At 40.9% G+C, this 20509-nt stretch overlaps 1 protein-coding gene across 6 annotated transcripts in view; it reads right to left on the bottom strand.

The window, feature by feature from the left end:
- Positions 1-20509, bottom strand: part of VPS13C (vacuolar protein sorting 13 homolog C) — a 396337-nt gene that overhangs the window by 133982 nt on the left and 241846 nt on the right. For all 6 annotated transcript variants that reach the window (XM_075857708.1, XM_075857702.1, XM_075857703.1 and 3 more), the window contains 5 exons: positions 14938-15242; positions 14466-14613; positions 13897-14044; positions 9896-10014; positions 7102-7271 (listed from right to left, as the gene is read on the bottom strand). In XM_075857708.1, coding sequence (XP_075713823.1) covers positions 7102-7271; positions 9896-10014; positions 13897-14044; positions 14466-14613; positions 14938-15242 — 890 coding nt within the window. The remainder of the gene's footprint in view (positions 1-7101; positions 7272-9895; positions 10015-13896; positions 14045-14465; positions 14614-14937; positions 15243-20509) is intronic.

The raw sequence follows: 20509 nt of genomic DNA, 5'->3' as shown, positions 1-20509 counted from the left end.
TGATAACTCACTGATTACAGATAATGTATTAGTGTTACCTGCAGTCCTAAGTAACACCACAGATAACACACATAGTGATAGCTCCCTGAGTAAAGCTAATGTAGTTGATGCTACCTGCATTCCTATGTAACACCGAAGATAACACAGTGGCACGTGCAATATTGTTGGAATGCACATCCGCCATACATACACATATGGTGTTAAGAGGTTAAAGGGGTTGTCCGGGTTCAAACTTTTTATGTGGCAGCAGGAGAGGAGGGCCTCAAATAAAAGCAGTCCATACTTAGCTCTCTCCCCCCAGACATTCCTCCGCTGGGGGCTTCTGTCATCTCTGTTCTGTGTGTACACACAGCGACTGTAACAGTGACATCACCGCAGCCTATTACTGGTCTCAGCTGAAAACCGCTGAGGCTATTAATAGGCTGCAGTGGTGGTGTACAGACAACATGATGGCACCGCTATATACAAACAGAGAACAGATCTGACAGGAGCCTCCAGCGCAGGAACGTCTGGGAGGAGAGAAGTAGAATTCCTTTTTTTATTTTAACTCCTCCTGCTGCTTCAACAAAATGGTTTTTTTTTATTCCGTACAACCGCTTTAAAGGCTATGCACACCTTTGAAATAATTTTTTATTTTTTAAATAATCAGTGTGTTTTATGCAACTTTCTAAATAAATACTTTTTATTAAAAAATACTTTTACTTTTTGAGATACAGTTGTTTTGTATTCTGTATACAGAGCAGCTGTATCTAGCGCTGAGACCTGAATTCGTCAGGTCAGTGGGACCGACTGGTTCAAGGTCACCAGGTCCACCTGTTATCCATCACATCTATGTTACGAACTGTCAGACATGCAGGACCCACTGACACTGAACCAGTCTGTCTCACTGACTTGACAGATACAGGTCTCAACGCTAGATACGGCTGCTCTGTATACAGAATACAAAGCAGCTGTATCTCAAAAAGTTAAAGTAGTTTAATAAGGCTTCATTCACATCTGCGTCAGGGACCCGTTCAAGGTGTTCCACCTGAGCTTTCCGTCAGAACGGAACCGTGACTGAAACAAACGGAAACCATAGGTTACCTTTTGCATCACCATTGATTTCAATGGTGACTGATCCGATGCAAATGGTTTAAGTTGTGCAAGTGTTCCGTCGTTTTGACGAAAGCAATACCGTAGTCGACAGCGCTATTGATTCCGTCAAAACGACTGAACCCTTGTACAACGGAGACAAACGGAAACCATTTGCACCGGATCCGACACCATTGAAATCAATGGTGATGCAAACAGAAAGCTAAGATTTTCGTTTGTTTCAGTTAGGGCTCCATTCTGACAGAAAGCTCAGACGGAACGCATGAACGGAGCCGTGAACGAAGCATTAAATGTAATTACAAAGTTGCACCAAACACACTGAAATCTTTTTCTTTTTTTTTTAAAATAAAAATCAAAGTTTTACATAGCTTTTAACCTAATCTGAACAGGGTTTAAAAAGGCAACAAATGGTAAATGTGCACTATGAAGGCAATGAATTCTGTGCCCATTTGACATTTATTAACACTTTAGTGTCTTTCAGTACCACCATGGTGCCCACTTCCCACTTATTGCCCCTTTTGCGTCCTTGGTGGCCCCTTGATGACCATGTGTCATTTACTGCCCCTGTAGCATCTTCTGTGACAGAACAATAAAAGGGGCAACAAAATGGCAAATGGGCAACAAAATGGCAAATGGGCATCAAGGGGGCACTGAACAGGACGACACTAAAAAGGGGCAATAAGTGGCAAATGGGCAGCAAGGTCGCACTGAATACGCTCTCCATTTGCAATTATTGCTCTTTTTAGACCCACATAAGTGCCCCTATTCAAACAAGGCCCACAGTCATTGACTGACCTGCTGGGCTTCTGAGAAACACTGCCTGCTGGAGCTAGAGCCGGCCACAGAAAAGGTTTCCTCGGTGTCCCCACCAGCCCAGGAAACGCATAGGAAGCACAGTGTCTCCTCCCTGTCTTGCATCCTGAATGATGTAATCACGCCTGCCTCGTCATTCAAGACGCAGGACAGTTTGAGCGGATGAGCAGTGGCCAGGGTGCGGGTCAGCCAGTATTGAAGTTGGTGCAGTGAGTGGCACCTAACCGACTGGCGGCCCTAGTAGTGGTTATGGCGCGGGGCATGCACACCCGGTGGCGCCCCCCTTACAGTGTGGCGGGTGGCGCCCTGTGCGACCACACTGGTTTCACATACCCAAGGCCGACCATGCATGGACACAACCAGATCATGCGCCAGAAATCCGATCTAGGGGCTCTACACCTGTGACACTCTGTGGTCGGACGCCTGTTCATTTTGTGAAGCCTGACTGGAGTCAAATAACTTTGGTGAACAAGACTAATGAATGAGAGTTTAACATATCCCTCCAAATTTCAGGCTTTATATCAGGTATCAGTGACTTCCACTTTGTATCCACAGCCAGAGGTATCGCCTCCAATTTAGCCTGGATAAGAAAAGAGTTTATAGCCGAGATCAAGCCTCTAGGTCCTTGGGACCTAAAGACCCCAATGAGCGGAAAGTTGGAAATGGATCAACCCGCGGGCGGGTATTGAGTCTGCAAAGTGTGTCTGATTTGCATAAATTAAAAAATAAAAAAAAAAGGTTCTCTGGGAATGCCAAAATCTGATTGCATTTGTGCAAAAGACCTTACATTACCATCCACATACATGTCTCCGACACACTTTACCCCATATGTTTCCCAGAATTGTGGGTCCAGGTTGGCCGACAAATGAATCAGTGAGTTACGCCATAAAGGCGTCTAGGCCATTATATCAGAAAAAAAAGTCATTTCTTCGTGGCTAGCCATGCCTGCGCTACTATCTAGTTTTCTAGTTGCTACATTTGTGCATTCGAGAATAGGCCTTAAGTTGGGTATATCTAGATAAAAAGCGAGATGTTGTTCTCTATTAGGGAGAGCTTCTAGGTTGGTCTATGAGGTCAGATAGCGTAATTGACCAGATAAATAATATTTAAAAAAAATCTGGAAGAGAGGTAACGCCCAAAGATTTGGGTCTTTGTAATGCAGTTAACTTAGTTTTGATCTATTTGTCCCCCATATAAGAGATGGAAATTGAGCATGTACATTTTTAAAGAAAGACAGGGGTATAAACAACGCTGAATTTTCCAGAATATATGGGAATTTAGGGAGAATAATCATTTATATTAGATTAATGCGGCCAGAGGCGGCCAGAGACAGCAAGAGGCAGCGAGCGAGCTCTAAATTTTAAACTTAGTTTTAATATAGTCCAGCAGGGGGTAGACATTGTTTCCTAAATCAGAGCCAAGAACTTTGCCCACTATTATACCCATATATTTAAAGCTTGTCACTACTTTAAGTCCACATTTCATTGGCTCCCATCCCTGATCCCGCAATGGCATAAAAAATGATTTAGCCCAGTTTATGTGGAAACCTGAGAATTCCCCAAATTTGTCAATTACGGCAATCGCCATCGACAAGGTATCTTCGGTCGTGAAATTAAAAGAATCATATCATCGGCATAAAGGCCTATTTTATCTTCCCTCCGACTAAATTGCACCTCATGATATCGAACATTTTGTCGTATGAGTAGAGCCAAAGTCTCTATAATTATGGCGAATAATAACAAGGATAGGGGACACCCTTGTCTAATTCCTCTAGCCAGCTGAAAATACGGGGAAAGAATGCCATTAAACAATATTTGTGCCCTGTGGGACTTCTATAACGTGGAGACCCATCGTATAAATTGGGGACCAAAACCAAACTGATGTAGGACATCTATCAAGTATGGCCATTCAATGGAGTCTAACACATTTGCTGCGTCCAATGAGGCCATCGCCCAGTCTTTCTGTAAGGCCATCCCAACCTGTGTAACCACCTGTACCCTTCGTATGGTTTAGGAAGTCGATTTTCCAGGCATAAATCCCCATTGATCGGGGTCAATCATCTTTTGCTGAAAATGCTGCCATTGATTTCAATGGGAGGGAGGAGGCGTTTTTTTCCCGCGAGTGGAAAAACCGGCTCACGGGAAAAAGAAGGGACATGCCCTATCTTCGGGCGTTTACGCCTCTGACCTCCCATTGACATCAATGGGAGGCAGAGAAAGAGTATTTTGTGGCATTTTTTGCCTGCGGCGCTCAATGGCCGCGGGCGAAAAATGCAGTGAAGATTTTCCTAGTGCAAAAAAACTCTGTGTGAACCCAGCCTTAGAGTCAGAATGGTCTCCCACATATAGAGCTTCTAATTACGAACATTGTGTAGCTAAGTCCTCCTCCATTCTTGATGCAGTACGTTTTAAGTAGGAAATAGACTATTTAAGGCAACCCCTCAAGTATGCCTTAATAATGTCCCACATAATGCTTGTCATGATTGTCATTTGCACCTATTGCAGTCAGCCAAAACGGATGAATCTTCGATCCCCTTGGTCTAGAAGGATCAGAGGGGTTGAGATTGGCTTATACAGGAGAATGATCCGATATTCCTCTGGGTTTATACAAGACCTGAGGCGACATAGCCATTAATAAAGCATTACCAAATATGTGATCAATACGGGACAGTGAGTTGTGTCCTAATGATGAACAGGAGTACACCTTTGCATATGGATACCTAAATCGAAACTGGTCTATCCAGCCCAACTCCAACATCACTGCGTCAAACTGGCAGTTAATAGCTGAGGAGATCTGTGTCTGTCTAGTACAGTTCTATTACCATATTTAAATCTCCCATACATATTAATTTGGCACCTGGGAAGGAAGCCGCAAGATTAGCAGCTTGATGAATCAAAGATAATGATGCCGGGGGAGGTATATATAGCCCCATAATTACGTTCGAGACATTATTTATAAAACCATGTATAAAAATAAAATGTCCCTCAGTGTCAAGTTTAATAGTATCCACCTCCCACTTAAGAGATCGATTTAAGTATAGAAACTCCTCATGAAGAGCAGCAATAAGAATGTCGAGACAATTGTCTGTTCAATACATTCATGGTATCCAGGTTCAAGTGTTTCTTGTATATATAGTATATGTGGAGAATATTTGCGCACCTGTGCGAAGATCATGGCCATTTTTTAGTAGAACCCATCCCCCAGACATTCCAGGACATAAAATTTAACTTTGTCATATTGGGCATAACAACTCCGATGTGTATTAGACCAAACAGCAATACATACTGCTCCATACATAATACAAGTATTGCATCTGTGTAATGCATAGAACATGAATAACAGACCTTTCTGAGGTCGAACAAACATAAGAACAAAAAAAAACAGTATAACTCGATATGACCGTAATTCGGCAAAGTGAAAAGACATTGAGGATGTTAACTTTTCCCACTCGCCACTTTGGTCAGACATGTATGGGGGAGAACCAATGTGACTCAATATTAATTATTACCTATTGTCCAGATATAGTAAGGAGAGGGAGGGCAATAGTATAAACACCATTAACGTGAAAAATGCTTAAGTCAATGGGATATTGAGGTGTAGTTCAGTTCCCAGGTAGCAGGTATCCTATCCGATATATTGTGGCTTGAATACATTCATAAACTCTGAGGAAAAATTTCTCATATCTGAGGTGATCTGTGTTGGCAGCTTACCCACTCTACGTTGTCTTTTGGGGTCACAAAAAACAGGGAACGATCGCTATCCACCACCCGAAGCCTCGCCGAATATGCCATGGAATATGGTATACGCAGATCTCGAAGTCTTCTTTTCACTGACATAAAGGTAGCTCTTATTTGCAATTCAGAACCGAAGTCAGGGGAAATAGAGATTGCAGCTCCATTAAATCGAATTTCTGGCAGTTTACAGGCCAGGCGTAGAATTAGATATCAATTGTTGCTGTTCAGCAGTCGCGCCAGCATAGGCCTAGGAGGAGCCCCTGGTGGTAACGGCCTAGCCGGGACTCTATGCGCCTTTTCTACTGTAAACGCCGTCGAGACGATTGCTTCAGGGAATAGCTCATGCAGCCATTTAAACATGAAATCCACTCGGTTCTGGCTTCAGCCTTTTCAGGTAATCCCAGTATCTGGATATTGTTTTGGCGTAGCCGGTTTTCTATGTTGTCCGACTTCTGTTTCCACAGCTCTGTGGCCATCACCAGGGCTGACAGGGCCTCAAGGTCAGGAGCAACTTTATCTTCCAGCCCAGATATGCGCTCTTCAGCATGGGTCAGTCTCTCACGCAAGGCATGCATGTGTTGCCTAATCAGGCCTTTGTAAATTTTAACCTCCTCCAGCTTACCGGTCAGTGAGGTCTTACACAAGGAAATCGCCATCAGGAGTTTGTCAGACACTTCCTTCAGGATAGGTTTAGGCTCCTCTGATGTGGAGGTGCTAGTGGTATTAGGCTTAGCCGTGTTGTCAGCCTCGCGTTCACGCTGAAATATGGGTGAACGGCCACCATCTTGTCCATCTCATCTGGCATATTCCTGCAGTTTTTCAGCCGCCCGTTTGGCCGCGGGTGGGGCCCATTCTTTCCTCTTTATTGTTCCGCGGCCGGTGAGACCGTCTTTGTAAAATTTTGTATAGGTAGGATATCAGCAGTAAAACATGGGTTCAGAGCGGAGCTACAGACTCATGGTCTGTTCCCGCTGCGCGCCAATCCACGGCCCGCCGTGATTCTTCTTAAAGAAAAGGTTCTACTAAATTTTCTATAAAAAACTGCAATCACAGACAAATAGGGCATGCAGTATTAATCAAAAATGCAGCAAGCTGTAAACATTCCACTCACTTGCACGTAACAGCAAAAAAAACAAAAAAAAAAACTCTGGCAAACCACACAATTTTATGCTAGGTGTGAGTTTGCCTAAGTGGACGCAATCACATGGTAAACAAAAAAAAAAGTCAGGCTTGGCTGCATCTTATGGCCACTTTAGACTTTGAGCCCGATATTCAAGATTGATTCTGTTTTTAAAATAAATCGTTATCACATTTAACTATTCTTACAATTCATCTGAGTACGATTCAGAGAAGTGCTTAGACAAAAAGCAGTAGCAAGGCTACATTGTTTATAGGTGGGGAAAAAAGACATGAAATAAATTCAAACAAAGAAAGAAGCGAGAATTATTATGAACTAACAGACCTGGAGGTGGCCCTGGTTACGCCCTTCCTAAGATCATCGAGAGTGCAAGTTTTCAGATGAATCGAAAAGTCCATTGCGCTATCTGCACTCATCTTTCCGGATGATGACAGAAGATGTAGCCTCAATTCTCCCAGGCGTAAGTTTTCATTATGAAGCCAGTCACAAGCCACCTAACAAAATAATAACACAATGTCATCTTGAAATGTAGCAGATTAAAGTATATGGACGTTGCGTTGTTTTTTTTTTTTGCATTGCATGTGTAAGTTGCACATGGTCAGGACACGTTCTCAACCTCTAGGTGTAAACAAGTATGTTTCAACTCACTGACAGCAAGCCCGATATTTTTAATGCCCTACAAAGTAAGCCAATTTTTGCCTTTAGGAACAAAGGGGAATTATTTTGTCTTCACCTTCGCGCATTCTGTCAAGTATAAAAAAAATATATATTTTCAAGACTACATAGCTGTTTAAAATGGCATTCCCATATCAGACATTTATGGCACATTCACAGGATATGCCATAAATGCCCAATAGATGTGGGGTCTCACACCTATCTCTAGAATAGGGCCCCATGTCCACTGTCCGACCTTCTGCAGCTAGGCTCCGGCCTCCTTAAGACATGGTGGTCCAATTTTCTGGAAACAGCGCATTTTGCTACGCGGTTTCTGCAACTCCCATAAAAAAGAATCGAATTTACGAAACCGCATAGCACAGCGACCTACGCCATTTCCGTAACTCGAAATCTACAAAAACCGTTTAGCTCGCTGTGCTACACAGTTTTTTCGTAACTCCCATTAACTTCTATGGGCGTTCCAGAAACAGAATGTGCTTGGCTGTTTACAGAAGACCCAGCCACCTCCTCGAACTGTGGCCAGAGTCCAGAAGCAGAAATTAAAACGGTGGACATGGGACCCATTCCTAGAGATACGGTACGTAGGTGTAGATTCCGGTCCCACGTCTGGGATCCATCAGATATTTATGGCAAATCCTGTGGATATGCCATAAATGTCTAAGAGCCCTTTAACGACTTAACTGTTGCGTGACAAGTAGTAGTAGACTATTTTTTGTAACATTTTTGGGGTATACATAAAACAATGTACAATTCTAAAAATTCTTTATTATATAATTCCTAATTTTTTCCCCCACCATTCAACATTTACCTTAATGAACATTATAACTTTATTATACGGTTGTTATAAGTATATTCGTAGTTTAGACCTGATGATTTTTTCAATTTTAATTGTGTTTTGTTTGTTTTTCATTTGCATTGTTATGTATACATTTGACTAATTATTTTAAGAAAAAGATTCAGTCCCATTACGTACTTTTACAAAAAAAAATTAAATGATAATGTACTGTCATGTCTACATGCCTGTGCAGATCAAGTATAGCTGCCCTCTAGCTGACGATTATGCTTATGATGTGCATGAAGGCTAATATATAGTAAGGGATTAATATGATGAGGAATTGTAACACCAAGTATGTTATAAAAATGCATAAACTTGTCAATATACAATGAATAAACTTAATTTACATAAAACTAGAAAACCCCTTTTAAATAATCGAACTTTGAAACACTTGTCATTTTAGGGATTTAAGAAAACTAAAAACAAACCCCTGAGGAAGGCGTTTGTGGCGATACGCGTGGGGCAGACAGTCCCCTTTTCCTATATTATGGTAACATGTTGGATTGATGCAATACTTGCATGGGTTTATATTGAGATTGCATACATAGGGGACTAGGAGGTATTGTGGGGGCTTGCATTTCTTTAGCTGCTTATCAGGGTGGCTAATTTATCCCCCCCCCCCCCCCCAGAGATTTTTCTTGTAGCATGTTTATGCTTCTTAAATGCTTTTAATTCTGTTTTGTGGTGTATTTACTTCTAATAAAAACATATATTTATAATATACACAGTTATTTCATGGTATATTTTTTCTTGCCATATATACATACCCATTTGTGTCTTGTGTTTGGATAGGAATTTAAGAAAACTAAAAACAAATTACATTTTTCAAATTCCGGGATGATGAACAAAAATAGAAACAAAAATCTACACAAATCACCGGTGAACTAGTGAAACATATTGGGCCTTATATATATTATTCTATCTTTCAAAAGCAGGTTATAAAATAAATTCAGACAGCTCGTTGTTTGCTATAGGCAATACTGACATTTTAGTCTGTACTATTTATTTTATATACATAAAGTCTGTTTGATTATAATCTACAATAAAATAAAACGGCATTAACCCCTTTATGTACCACATTGTATATTTACAGCATGAGTAGGAGTGAAGCACACCATACAAATAGGGCAATGTGATTGCGTGGGCACAGCAGTTGTGCCAATGTAACAAACAGCCAGAGGGAGGCTGTGATTGACAAACTCTCGCTGTAAAAGTCAATACTCATAGCAGCATAAATAAAGGGGTTCATCCCCTCCTGATCGGGTCCACAGGCTTTTCAGCAACGCGATTGGGGCCATATATGTACAGTAAGCCCTGGCCAATAATGACATGGAGTGTGTTGTACCACTATTAATTTTAGTTCAAAATCAAAAAGTCTTATCCCCTAAATGTGTTAAAAAAAAAATACAAAAATACAATTGAACAATTAATACCATGGATTAAAAATTAGGTACAATTACAGTGTAAATATTGTGTCTACTTAGACATTTTTATGAAGCAACTTACCCTAGTAACTGGAATAAATCCATTAATAAAGTGAAAATCATTATTAGAATAAAAGATAACATAATAATGGGTAAGAAACATAACCAATAAGACTTGACCCACCTTACTATTATCATTATTGTAGAGTACGATGGAGAGGGATTCAAAATTAAAGCCAAACTTCAGAGTTACAGCTATTGTCTCATCACTGGAATCTTGGGTAAATTCAGAATCTGTTTTTTCTGTGCAAAATTTGAAAGCAGAAATTAAAAATGAGCATTTTATGAGTTATGGACTGAAAAAAATGCTCATTTTAATATCAGGCAGGAAAACTTTGAGAAATGATTATACAGACATTCTGACAAGGATATTCAAGGTAAGTAAACCAGCTTCATCAGGCCTAAGAGATCTATTTAGTAATGTGGTGAAAGATCTTCTCTAAATTAGGATACACAGACAAAATTCAGGTGGAACACAGTATAAATTATGTGAAGTAAATAACCGTGACATAGTGAAGAGTATATTTAATATATTATTCTTAAATTATTGGTCCAAATTTCAGTGACATATGCCCCATTAAAACAGCTGTTGGCCATCAGCTTAGACATTGCCATTAGCATGCATGGATGAAAGAAGAGGGCAATAGGTGGCTGCCAGACAGCACTAAAACTAAATATCTGGGAGGTAAAAATCTACCCGTTTCCCACTATGTGAAATGTCAGGGGACTCTTTGGCAGCAGCCAAACATTAGATTGTTGGTGGACCTAGCTGAAATCTTTGGGATATTTCTCTAATGTCTATGCCAAATATAGGCAGTCAATCTAAACTAAATAAGTTGAGATATGAAAACTAAGTGTATGTGCAATTGCTTTTAAGTATTGCTTTCTTTAAAATTTCCTTTTTAGAATAACCAAAATAATTTTACTAGGGTCATATATAAAAGTACATTGAAATAATAAACATGCTAAAAGAACATATACATAATGAATAGAGGTACCTGACACACCATGATGACTTTAGAAAATACACAAAATTCACAGAAAAAAAATGAAACCTGAAAATAAAAATACAACGAGAAAAAGATAATAAAACAAAACCATGGACTCAAGCATGGCGAAAGGATTTTAAAAGTTTAACCCTTTCAGGACCAGACTGATTTTCGTTTTTATGCTTTTGTCTTTTCCTCCCCGCCTTCAAAAAGTCATAACTCTTATTTTTTTATTGACACAGCCATATGAGGACAAGTTGTACATTCTAATAGTACTATTTAATATTATGTGTGATGTACCGGGAAACTGGAAATAAATTCAGAACGGGGTGGAATTGGAAAAAAACTGCAGTTTTGCCATTTTCTTATGGGTTTCTTTTTTACTTTGTTCAACGTACGGTGAAAATGACGGTGATACCAAATTTATATAGTTTTTGTTATGTTTTAGTACCTTTAAAAAGAAATGTATAAGTTTGAAATGCATCGCCATATTGTGACCCACATAACTTTTTTATGTTTCTTTGTACAGAGCCGTGTAAGGCATCTTTTTGTACGCGGAAAGATGTAGTTTTTATTAATACCATTTGGGGGCATGTCTGGCATTTCGATCACTTTTTATTCAATTTTTAGTGGGGGTTGAAGTAGCAAAAAAAACTGCAATTCGGCCATCTTGTCCTTTTTTCTTACGACGTTCAATGTATTGGATAAATATTTTTACATTTTCATAGTTCGGGAATTTTCAGATGCGGGGATACCGAATGTGTTTATGTTTATTTATTTTTTATATGTGAACTAGGGAAAGGGGTGATTTGAATTTTTATATTTAAAAAAAACCAAAAAAAAATGAACATTTTTTTTTTAAACTTTTATTTAGCCTACCTAGGGGGCTTGAACCTGTGATCATTAGATCACTTATGCCATGGACTGCAATATCCCAATATTGCAGTCTATGGTAAAATCCGTGCATTGCTATTGAGACGGGCCATTGAGATCTCACCGCGCGGGACTCCGGGACCGGCCCCGAAGTGGAAGTGGCAGTAAAAATCCCTCAGATGCAGGTGGTCACATCTGACACCGGCATCTGAGGGGTTAAATGCTTGCTGTCAGAAATGTTTCTGATCGCAAGCATTGCTGCTGTGTCCGTGCTGTGGGACACAGTAAAGACCTGGCGGCTATGGCGGCCACTCTGCTTCTGAGTGGGCGCCATCTCTAAATACTCTTTCCCGACGTAAATAGCGATATTAGCGACGGGAAATGGTTAAAAGGGGCTACACTCATTTCGGGGGTACTCCAAAATTGGGGTATGGAGAGGAATAGGTAACCGCAGAATTTAGACACAAAATTCTGGATCCTTGTTCCGATGTTCATATAACCACTTTTTTTCTACTTCGAGGTAAACTGAAGTTAACCCGTTGGCAACATACAACGTACTATTACTGAAATGTCGCCAAGGGGAAGCATGGAGCGCGCTCACGCACTGAGCGCGCTCCATACTCGGCGGGTGACGGCTGTGTTACACAGCAGACACCTCACTCCAGCGGGTGGAATCAAAGTTCACTTTAATTACGCTCGTTTAACATCTTAAATGCCGCCTCAAACACATCATCGTGCCCCCCCGCGGCACGATCGGCCGTCTACAACGGTTGTTACTGTAGCCTGGTGGCCTAATAAACGCCACCAGGTTCGCCATCTTTCAACTCCTTTAAAGCTCTGTCTCTGGCAGGGCTTCAAAAGGAGACTGTCCGTCTCACGATATACCGAAATACATTAGTATTGCAGTATATCATGCAAGCGATCCAACGATCGCAGGTTCAAATCTCCTAGGGGGACTAATAAAAAAAGTAAAACACCGTTAAATAAAGTTGTTTTTTTATGTTTCAAAAAGAAAAAAGTATTAAAAGTTCAAGAAACCCCCTTTCCCCATTTTTGCCCTAAAGTAATGTTAACATTTTTTAAAGTGAATATAACTGGTATCGCCGGATCCATAAAAGTCCGAGCTATCATAATATAGCATTGTTTAACCCGCTCGGTGAACGCCGTAAAATAAAGAATTATAAAACGCTTAAAATCGCTGTTTTTTGGTCACCTTAGCTCCCAAAATTTTTTTAATAAAAAAGTGATAAGACGACGCATATACCGCAAAATGGTATCGTGAAAACTACAGCTGGCCGCGCAAAAATTAAGCCCTCACATCACCAAATTGACAGAAAAATGTAAGTTATGGCTCTCAGAACATGGCGACACAAAACATTCTTTGTTACAGCAAATAGTTTTTGTTTTTTTAAGTGGTAAAACATAAAACAAAACATACATTTGATATCGCCGAAATCGTATCAACCTGTTGAATAAGGTGCACATGTAGTTTTTATTGTCTGATGGATGCTGTAAAAACAAAAGCCCCCAAAAAAATGGTGTAATCGCTGTTTTTTTCCCATTTCACCCCACATAATTTTTTTTCAGCTTCCCAGTACATAATGCAGTACAGTAAATGGTGCCATGACAAACTACAACTTGTCCCTCAAAAACAAAGCCCTCATACGTTTATGTAGACAAAAAAAAACAAAGAAGCTATGGCTTTTGGAAGGCGGAGAGGAAAAAACTGAAATTGGCCATGTCTCCAAGGGGTTAAACGAGTTGTCCACAATTCCTACTTGTTAGAAAAGTTTCTTGACAAGCAGCTGATCAAAGTAGTAGCTTTCCCCACAGATTACAGCTGATCCAATTGTTCAATTTCCCTGCAACGCCATCACAGGGGAAACGAAGCATTACACAGTGACCATTCAAATCAATGGGTAGTCTGTGTAATACAGGACGGGTCCTCCAAAACTAGAGATGCTCTTTGTAACCTCTCTCCACTCAGGCCAAAAGATTAAGTTCCTAAACAAAGGCCCCTCCCCCTATTAAAAGGGGTTGTCTCATGACAAAATAAATGTCTGATAGATGCAGGACCCGCACCTATCTCCCGAATGGGGGTCCCCCGACAAGCCTGGTGAGGTGTCCGCTGGCTGCCAAATCCAGGCGGAGAATTAGTGTAGGAGGACAGGATTCCCAGAACAGCCGAGCTCACTGAGCTACGCTGTTTCCGTAACTCCCATAAAAGTGAATCTATCAGACATTTCAATTTGCTTGACTGTACCTGTTTGTTGTAAAGACACACTTGTCTCGGTTATAGCTCTTTTAACAGCTTCAGATGTTGGCGGTGCACTTGGAAGTGATGGAGTTTCAGCAAGGTTCTCAAAAAGCACACTCATTAAGATGGTAAGGTCATCTTGGCTCAAGGCAATCTAGAAGAAATTAGAAATATGGTATTACTATTAATATATAAGGGATTATAAATGAGGCCGAGCAATTAACCAATTAAATTAACTAGTGACATGTCAATAAAAAAATAAAACTGTTTTTCAAAGGAGTGATGTGCTCCGAGTAAAACAATAGGACTAACACAGTGGATATCTTCACATTTCTTATTGCTGGGTCAGTACCTTCTTTAAATTCCTAATTCAGGTGGTGAACCTGCTGAATATCAACAAATTTTCTATATAAATTATATGTGATCTATTGTATTGGGAAACTAAACTGAAGAACGTTATGTGATAAGTACATATTTCACGCATGTATAAGAAAATTGGGTTCACATAAATGCGTCTAACAAATTTTGTATTTTTTTTCTTTCTATTGGAGTAAAATCAGTGGCAGTATTTATACCTGCATTGGCTTCAAGTCTCCGTCAATCTGAATAGCTGGTATTTGGGAATACCAAATGGATGACAGATTTCTCTGTACAGAGACAAGCAGATTAACAGGCTGCAATAGCTCTAGCTCTGGCTGAGGAGATCCATTTTGAATGACGGTCCTGCAATAAAGAATTGAGTTAGCAATTTATAATCATCTATCTTGTAGCAATGTGGTCACCCAATTACTACACTAGAGATACAAATACAGAAAAGTAAAACAGAATAAAAAGCGAATATAGGCAATCTCCTATATTTCAACTATTACACCTCAATTAGGAAATTTATTTAGCAGCTGAAGATAATATTAAAGATTATGTGAGAAAATACGTTCTAGAAATCTATTCGGACACCTTTCTTTGGTGTTCGTCAAACTGAAAAATGGTGCCATAGTTTGTCGCTTCATAGGCACTAAACAACATTCAATGTAACAGATATGATCAGACCTTGATAATTTCAGCTCTGTCAGTTGAATGTCCATTTTATCGATGACTGGAGGAAGAGGAGAACTGACTTCAGGAACTAAAGAGAACTTGTTCTGGACTCTTATCAGCCCTAAATCGGCAACAATAACATTGGTAGAGATAGAAGACTGAGGTATGTAGATTACAGGAGCTTTGAGATCTATGTCCATGGAGAGACGAAAGCTTTTCTGTGCCAAGTCCTTCATACTATATGCTGCTTTTTCTGCAGCCTGAGCTGTGGCTGAGCTTACTGCCTCTTTGGCTGTTTGGAAAGTGTTCATAAAATTCTAAAGAGAAGAAAAGAAACACAAAAACACCATGAATAGAGCAGGATCCTTACTCTATTTACATTGGACATAATCATCCTGGTTTCCAGCAGAGGTTTTACAACACTGGATGTGGTTGTAGCCTACTTTTTAGAAACAATTATGGTATTCAAATAAAGAGAACGCTGTACAACATAATTCGTATGTCACATTTACAATTCTTTCTTAAAGGGGTTATCCCATAAATAATATTATATAAAAATAAAAAAAAGTCATGTAATAAGTAGTAAATTGTAAACATAAATGTTGTAGCAAATCTTCTCCTGTGCATAGACACATTTATTTCAATACAATAGCGCCCCCTAGAATTTCTACTGAACCCCTAATTCTGCATCCACCTGCCTAAGAAGTCAGTGGTGGACAGGCATGCGCCGTTCCTCTTCTGGTCTCTTCTACTATTCAGGGTTGCGGAGGGATCCTTTTTTTGTGATGCAGAAGTTCGTATATTTATCAGCTTCTCAACTTGTCAGAGGAAGAGCCGAGCATGTGCTGTGGCATTCTCCTACTCTGACAAGCAGGGAAGATCCCGCATGGGCGTTGTCGGCATATGACAGCTGGGGCTCCAACATCATTACTCTGCACTACGTACAGAATAATCATTTATAGTAGAGCATTAAAGGATTATTCTGTACTTGTGAAAGGCTATTCTGGAGCTCTGTGGCTTCTTGGGGGCGGGGTTACAAGCTCTTGACCACAATTAATTGCTAGGAGATTAATATCACAGTGCAGCACTGCTTCCTGCCCACTGTTAGAAAAGTGATAAATTGGGTTTTAAACCCTTAATGACCGCACACTATCTTTTGACTATGGGTAGTGCAGGTCCTCAGTCTTTTGAGCATCACTGCAGTAGAGGGGTTAATGGCTAATTGATATTGGAGTATGCTATAATTATAGGTTTAAAATAAAGATGTAAAATAGTAATCCCTTACTGGGATTAAAAAAAAAAAATTCATAAAAAATGTAATGAGAAAATATAAAATAGTAGTAAAAAGGAAAAAAATACGAAAATAAAAACGTGATTATTTAGTATAAAAGCTGTAACTCCTTGGAATGATGCAAATGTCCCAGCTTTAGTAGTACGGGGTGGGCCATACAAATGTGCCTTATATGCAGATGACCTTCTGCTATATATGTGTCTAACCCACGTATTTCCTTTTTTATTATTATTAAAGAATTTCAATGCTTGGGTCATTTGAGTAATTTTAAATTAAATTACACCAAGACTGAGGTCATTAATGTATCTCTCTCTCCCCTTACAGCCCATTTATTACAGTCGAGTTTCCCATTTAGATGGAACTCTTCTCAGATTAGCCAATAGGGGTTCAGTTGCACACTTAGCATAAGTCTTTGTATGAGCTTAACTTCTCTCCCTTTCTTTGCAAAACGCTGGGCGAACATTGGGTGAAACGCTCTAAAGAAGGATGCCTTGCCTCGATTCCTCTACCTGTTCGAAACTGTAGCAATTGTTCTTCCACCTGTCTTCTTTAGACAATCTTTCGCTTTTACGCTGTTCGTCTGGGGCAGGGATAGGTCTCACATAGCTGGACTGGTTCTCACGTGCCCTAAATTTAGGCCGACTGTACCAATGAGCATGCATTCCCACTCAGTTAGTTAATTGATTTAATCATGTGTCAGCATAACAGAGTTTTCTTGGAGAGAGATATTTGTCCGACGCCTTAACATTTCCTTTCTTAGTTAATTTCTGCTCACAGACCCACCACTTCTGCGCTCCCATTTTTAGTTCCTCCTATATAACAGCTTTGGGACTGTATGATTAGAAAAAGTCCATAATCCCAATAGGACTTGCCCCCTTACTCCCTTGTTCAATAACCCTGATTTACAAAAAATAAATAAAAATAAAGTTGCACAGTACAATACAAACAACCACTTTGATTTATTGTGTACAGATTATATTGTGTAGTGTATGGTGCCAATCACCATAAAATCCATATCTAATTGAATTCATTGGGGGAACTCAGCACCTTGGGTAAAGGCCCCTGCCACTATGAAGCTAATTCAACAAGTAAGAGGTCTTATGGTTAGTACCTCAAGAATTTGAGGTAAAGTGGGGTGGAACAGTGGCCCTTGGGAAAGGAGGTCATGTCAGAGCGAAAGATGACATGGGAGGTCAGTGAGTAGATTTACTAGGTTGATGTACCGTGCCCGGCAAGGCCAGTGTGGCACAACCAGAATCGTGGAGACACCTCTACCTTGATCCTCTTGTGAACTCTGGATAGTAGCTAAAGGGGACAAAAGAGGTGCAGATGAGAGAACCCCTTCCAAGGAGTTGAGAGAGCAAACTGCAAAGGCCCTTTGGTCCTGCACTGTGGCCACATAGGCTGGAACCTTGTGGTTGTCACAAGTTTAAATCCACATCTGGGGTGCCCCAGCATTGGCAAATCTGAAGGAAAATTTGGAGGCGAAGGAACTATTCCCCTGGATCCAGCCTTTCCCAACTGAGGAAGTTTGCGGCCCAATAGCCAACTCCCGGAACATGGACAGAGCTGGCACGTGATTTTTCAGCCAGTGGAGAACCTAAAAGTCCCATCTAGCTCTTATTGCCTCTTTGATAGTTGAGGTAGGTGACCACTGTGAAGTGGTCAGTTTAAAACTTGACCAGATGACCTGGGAGAAGTAGGAACCAATGGGAGAGGGCCAGGAATATGGTTCTAAATTCCGGAAGGTTTATTTGTAAGGTTGTCTCCTCTGGCAACCAAGTGCCCTGGACAATGCAGCGGGACGAAAAAATTCTCCACACCCGGGTAAGGCTGGCATCTGTCGAGATGACCAGACACTGAAGGGGAAAAAAGGGTAATTCCTGAAGAATGGCTGGTAATTCATTCCACCAGAGCAACTCCTGACAAATCTGAGAGGCAAGGAGAGTCAACATGTCCCAGCATTTGAGAACAGTCCTTTAAAGGGGCCTTGTGTGGAATTACATGTATGGAATGGCTTGAAGGTCGGAACCATCTTGACCAGCATCTGCATTCAGAATATGACAGAAAAGGGAGATTTCCAGCAAAGGAGTCACCCAGTTCAGATGGACTTGATCTTGTCCTCCGGGAGATAAACCTCGGCTGTCCTGGTTTTGAAAATCATTCCCAAAAACTCATATGCGCTGAGCTGGAACTAAGGAGGATTTTTCTGTGTTGTTAAAGAGATTCGGATGGATCAACGTGTTCAGGGTGATGTCAAGATTGGAAACATTGTTCTCTCTGGAGGGGGCATTCACCAAGAGGTTGTCCAAGTAAGGGATGATAGCGACTCCACTGGTGCGGAGGAGAGCCACGAGAGTCACCAGGACCTTGGTGAAGGTCCTAAGATGGAAAGTCCAAAAGTGATGACCTGGAGATGGGAAGAACAGACAGTGAAATGGAGGAAACACTGATGGGCTCCTGCTATGGAGATGTGGAGGTAGGCATCACGAATGTCAATGGACGAAAGGTACTCTCCCTGTTCTAGTGATGCGACTACTGACTGTAGGGATTCAATGCAAATTCTTCAAACGCGAAAAATGCAGTTCAGCCTCTTTAGATCCAGAATGGGTCTGACTGTCACGTAGTTTTTGGGAACTGTGAAGAGATTCAAAGTAGAATCCTTGAAACGGTTCTAACTTAGGAGCTGGGATGATCACTTTCGGGAGAAGAGGCGAATGAACAACTTGGAAAAAAAAACAAGTGCAATCTTGTGCCGACAGAATAAAACAAACTGACCTGTTGAGAATTTTATTTTGTACCATCGATATCAACTCTCCCAAAAAGGAAAGAAGAAAAAAGTTGTCATCCCACTCGAACAGCAGACTTGAGTGGGAAGACACTTTTAGGCTGAAGGTGGCATGGAAGAGAAGGGATTCTTGGGCCTGGGATACTTTTAACAATCGAGCGAAGGCATGAAAAATAAGCGTCTTAAGTCCATAGAATGGCTAAATCCCTTGTCTGACCTCTGAGAGGAGAATGACCTCTAAGAGGAAAAGTTAGGAAAGGACAGAAACCTTTGAAAATGGAGAGAAGGCATCGATGACAGTTTTGAGGCAGAAGAGAATGCTTACCAACAGGAGCTTCAGAATATCAGATTTTATCCAGTCATTTTCCAAAACCTGAAAGGCGAGATTAGCAAGATCGTCTTGCGGTACATTCGAATTTTGCCAATACAAGAAGGCCATGCTAAACCAAGGAAGAGGCAAATGCTGGGCGCACGGCAGTACCTGCTGCTACAAAGGCAGACTTGGTCTGGGAGTCCAACTTTTTATCAAGGGAATCACTAAGTGATGCTGTATCTGACTGTGGAATAGTGGTGCTTTTAGACAACTGCCAAATAGGCGGATCCACTGAAGGAGAAATAGCCTATTTAAAACTAAATCCTTTTGGAAAGGAAAAAGTATATTCATACGTTTTGAAACGCCTGTCAGGGTGTTTCCATTCCTTACATAGTTCTTCTTTAAAATCTATATGTTTTGGAAAAAATAGGCTCTGGCAATGCTGATGGTGAAGGGACGCTTCTTCCTGAGAAGGAGTAGAGGAATCATCCTTAACATGTAAGGAGTCTCTGGCAAAAGTAAAAGGACTTATGTCAGGTAGCAGTCTCTTTTTAGTACTGGTTCTGAATGTGGACCCTTGGGGAGAGGGAACAGGGCCTGTCCTTTGCGCTCCTGAGTCTTTTATGAGGCCTACCATTAGCAGTAAAATGCATGGTATCTAGGAAAAAGGCACGGGGGGCATTAATTTGAGGCGCTATTTGGGACGGTAAGCGCTCCAAAGACTAAGCCATAGTGTGGGAGAGTCTGGAAATGTCCCCTAGGGGGTGCCATATCTTGGAAGGTCTTGGATTGCAGGCACCCTGGGAAAAATGGGTCTGGCTGGGCAAAGGTGAAATTCTTCTTACAGTAGCCACAGGCATAGCAATTAACTAGGCACAATTGGGCTGGCTGCCTGCTGGTGCCCTCCCTAGAGGACATATTTTAAAGGAGAAGGACAGACAAATACTGATGTCTGAGGAAAGCGTCTGCTCGGGGGAAAACCCCACCTGGGTCAAAATAGAAGTGATCCCTGAAAGCAAAGGCAAATTATCCCACAGAAGCTGTAGAGAAGACAGAGGTGAGCAGAATAAAGCAGCTGATCCTACCTAGTGTCAGCTTCCTAGTGGTAAAGGCCAACACTCATGGAGCTGTGTCTCCCAATGATATTAACGAGAAACACATATCTACTATTCAAATTATAAAAACCTGAAAG

The sequence above is a fragment of the Rhinoderma darwinii genome, chromosome 3, assembly GCF_050947455.1.
Source record: "Rhinoderma darwinii isolate aRhiDar2 chromosome 3, aRhiDar2.hap1, whole genome shotgun sequence".
Taxonomy (NCBI): Eukaryota; Metazoa; Chordata; class Amphibia; order Anura; family Rhinodermatidae; genus Rhinoderma; species Rhinoderma darwinii.
This window is presented reverse-complemented; position numbering and strand designations above follow the sequence as displayed.